General features: G+C 42.4%; 1 protein-coding gene across 1 annotated transcript; it reads right to left on the bottom strand.

Annotated features, from left to right (window-relative positions):
• Window positions 1-714: 714 nt before the first annotated feature.
• Window positions 715-3592, bottom strand: LOC147605235 (putative pectate lyase 2). Its single transcript, XM_086793768.1, has 5 exons — window positions 3288-3592; window positions 2425-3085; window positions 2217-2320; window positions 1721-1850; window positions 715-1146 (listed from the first exon to the last, which is right to left on the bottom strand). Exons 1-5 carry the CDS (start codon window positions 3434-3436, stop codon window positions 940-942), a joined length of 1251 nt encoding a protein of 416 aa, XP_086649894.1. The 5' UTR covers window positions 3437-3592; the 3' UTR covers window positions 715-939.
• Window positions 3593-3851: the final 259 nt, after the last annotated feature.

Here is a 3851-nt window from a genome sequence, read left to right as displayed (position 1 = left end):
CGTGTTTTAATTGATGGCGATATCACAATCGAGGTACTCCGCCCGAGATGCGTGGATGTCCCAATTTTAGAGAGAGTGAACGAAAGTGAGTACCCTCATCTTACAACCGCCTAGAAGGCCAAAATCATCTAAAAGACACAATGCAAACCATAAGCTTGGGGGGTTCATTGTATGTAAACCCTCTGTATTATGTGTGTTTAAGGCCTACTTTAAAAATCCCTTATCTATGAATTTTTCATGAATAAAACACACTCTTCTTAAATTCAACCTATGAATACCCCCTTTAAATGGTACCCTTCTGTATGTAAAAAATGTGTTAAAAAAGGATAAAATCCCACCTATTGAACCCACGTGCTACACCTACATATTTATGAGTGAACCCCTCGAGACCATAAGGTCTTGAGCAAAATTTGTGGAGAAATATAAAAGAAATTTCCTATAAATCAACTAGTAAATGTATGATGCCAAGCATAAAATACAATCATCTAGGCATGGTTCTTATGTTAATTTTATGTTTGGGTTGTGGTTTAAACTAAGGAAAATCTTTAATGAGTCTTCCCTCATAGTAGACTTCCCAATTGCCTTCTATTTTTGAGAGAGAGAGAGAGAGAGAGAGAGAGAGAGAGAGAGAGAGAGAGAGCTTGTGTATGTGCATGCATGTAGAGGGAGATAATGGGTGGCATTTACATAAATGCTAAAGTTTGTTTGCTTGTTTCAAATTTAAATTTACCATAAAATATTAGCCAAAATAAGCTTCCAAAAACATAATACTTAAGGTGCTAAGTTGATTTTTCATTAAAAAAAGGGTCTCCCAACACATGAGCACCAACCTAAAGTGCTAGGTTGCTTATAGCACCACAATACAAAGTGTGCCAATGCGGAGGATTTTCAAATCATGAGCTACAACTTGTATAAATTACTCTACTCTTCTCTTCAACATCAACACAATTTTCCAACCACACAATCTAGTGGCCCTGCATCTATTGTCATGGATGTTGTAAACTTGCTAGATACACCTAGCCCATAACGATTTTCCTTGTTTATGATTGGTCCGGATTCGATAAAATATGCACCATTCAAGAATGTGTCATCTATAGATTTCCAAATCCATCCTTCCCAACCCCCATCACAGTCTCTTTTGGTAACCTTCAAAAGCTCAATAACAAATGCAGTTAAGTTTTGCTTGATTGATTGGTTAAATCTTGCCAAAAAAGACAAATTGCATAATTTGATGTTTAGATAGCAATCCGTAGTTCCAAGAAACCACTAACTTAAAATCCACTTGTTGGCAAGGTGGTTTCTCTCTTTATATCTCCTGGACATTAGGAATCAAACTTTAACTACTCGATGGGTATTTTAGTGTGCATCCTCCACAATGGGTGAAGCAAACATTCACTTAATTTAAAAAAATGGGAAAAACAAAAAATAAGAAACATATATTCGATCTAATTTTCTTCGAAATTTGAAAGGGAACTTAGAAGGGGAAAAAAGTTAGGCCTTGATTTTGGCTATTACTTTTAAGCATGCTCAGTTTGGTTCTAAGGTTGCAATAACTAGTAAGACTATTATTTTCTTTGGTTAGGAGAGTCCAATTAAAATAGAAATGATAGCTTGAGAAAAGAATTTATAAAGAATCTTTTGCATAGGCTATAAGAGGTATGAAACTTGAGACTACAAAGGCAGAGAGAGAGAGAGAGAGAGAGAGAGAGAGAGAGAGGACCTCCTTTGCAGAGCCTGCTAGGAAACGATTGCCTTCGCTTATGATTGTTGGATCTGCACTGCCACCAATTGCATACATGCTCCACTCATAGTAGTCATTGTTAACAATATGGAAATACCCAAAGCGACACCTGGGAGGTCCTTAAAAATATAAGGTTTTTGCTCACTGCTCAGCCTCCTCAAGAGCTATAAAAGGTTACAAGCACGAATGCGTAGCTCCCAAAATTGGCATTGATGTTGGAGTATGTCACTACTATCATCTTGATTATTCTTCTTAGATATAATGGAATTGTGGAAATAAGTAGGATTAAAGGTGGCTATATATCACTAATATTTTCACAATAGCGGGGGACTCCATGGCTGCTTGACCACATGCAAGATTAAGGTCTTATAGAATCCCCTCAACATTATGTTAAATAAATTTACAATTACGCTTATAATATATGTAGGAACTATGTGTTCCTAACTACTATAGGAGTAATTAGGACGAAGGTTACCGGGGCATGCGTTGCACCAAGCCTGGACCAAATCGATTGAAAGCCACCGTTACTTTCATCGCCTTATCGGCCGTGTATGCGTCGTTGTGACCCAACAACATCACCTACATGAACAACATGCCAAGCTGGTGCTATTATCACACTCTTGAATCAGGCGAAGCTGCTCTTATCATTATACTACTAGAGCGACGAGGGGCTGGGCGGCTACCTTGTCATGATCCGAGAAGACGTTGTTGGAGATGGTGATGGCAGTGGCGGCATGGATGACATCAATGAGGCCATCATAGCACGAGGAGAGGGAGTTATGGTCAATCCAGATGTCCTTGGCTCCGAAAACACTAATGCCATCTCCATCGGAGCCTTCCCTATACCCCACGTGTGCACTGGAGCTCCTCACCCTCCCACGCTTGCCAGGTGTGCAGTCATGGATGTGCATCCCGTGGACTACAACGTTGCTTACATACTGTATGGTGAGGCATGGCCCATGGGCTATGTGCACGTTGGCCCCCCTCCCATCTATGGTCTTATCACTTGTGATGATGAGCTCATTCTCCAGGGTTATGGCCATGTCGTGGGCAAAGTAGATCCATAAGGGGCTCATCTGGGTCACTCCGTACCGCAGCGTGCCGGGCGCCGGGCTGATTGGATCATCAGATGGGTCTGTGACTATGTAGTACTGCCCCCCTTTCCCACCTGTGGCCTTGCTCCCAAACCCTATGCCACAGTCTGCCAGCTTCATCCTGTCCTCTGCCCAATTGGGGTCACCCCTCCAACACTCGTCCATGCTGTTCTGCATGTATGATGTTGATGATGATACCGCATCGCCATACAGCTCCCTCCTCCCCCACCACTCCTTAGAGGCATTGGCCCTGCCAAAAGGAACAAAAAGACAATGCCACGCTGATTAGAGATAATCTGTAGCGAAATGGTTAGTAGGCCCGGATTAATATCTAGCGAAATGATTGCTTTTAGCTAATTATCTCCTTAGGTTTTGTGGTGATTAGGGACTCCAATTAGCGCAGGACTAGATTAACAAACAGATTCATGCAGCGTAATAGCATACTTAATTACCTGCTTGCAGTGTCCTCACGCATTACGGACTCCTCCACACTGGTGACATTTAATTGAGTATTGAGGCTTCTGCTCTCGGCACAGAGAGCACCCACTAGGATGAGCCCAACAAAGACTACAAAAGAAGCTCTTGCAGGGCGCAGGTCCATTGATAATGGTGGGTTTGTTTTGCTGCTGCTGCTGCGCCAAGCAGAGCTTATAGAGCTGAGAAGTGTGATGGCTGTAGGGGCAGAATTAAGTAAGAAAGATCATAGTGGTGAAGGTAGCTTGCAAGATTGAGTAGAGGGTGGCGGCTTATAAAGGAGCATTCAAAGAGAGAGAGAGAGAGAGAGAGAGAAAGAGAGAGATTAGTAAGACAATGCACTAAGATGTGTGTTTGTGTGTGTGTGTGTGAGAGAGAGAGAGAGAGAGTGTGTCTGTGAGAAAAGACAACGAACTGATGAGAGAGAGGGAGATAATCTGTCAGATAATGGAGTGATGGTGGGCGATGGGCAAGGTGGCGTTGATTGAGGAGAAGCCCACCACCAGCACCCCCACACGAGTTCGATGTAGGCCTAGGGAGAG

This window comes from Cibotium barometz, chromosome 60, assembly GCF_041138505.1.
Source record: "Cibotium barometz isolate CiBa-2024 chromosome 60, ASM4113850v1, whole genome shotgun sequence".
In the NCBI taxonomy this organism is placed as follows: Eukaryota; Viridiplantae; Streptophyta; class Polypodiopsida; order Cyatheales; family Cibotiaceae; genus Cibotium; species Cibotium barometz.
This window is presented reverse-complemented; position numbering and strand designations above follow the sequence as displayed.

Coding starts and splice junctions, on each gene's coding strand:
- LOC147605235 (XM_086793768.1), bottom strand. CDS start 3,436: ATGGACCTGCGCCCTGCAAGAGCTTCTTTTGTAGTCTTTGTTGGGCTC. Junction 2,321..2,424: donor TCTTCTCGGATCATGACAAG/GTAGCCGCCCAG, acceptor TTGTTCATGTAG/GTGATGTTGTTGGGTCACAA. Junction 1,147..1,720: donor TAGCAGGCTCTGCAAAGGAG/GTCCTCTCTCTC, acceptor GAGCTTTTGAAG/GTTACCAAAAGAGACTGTGA.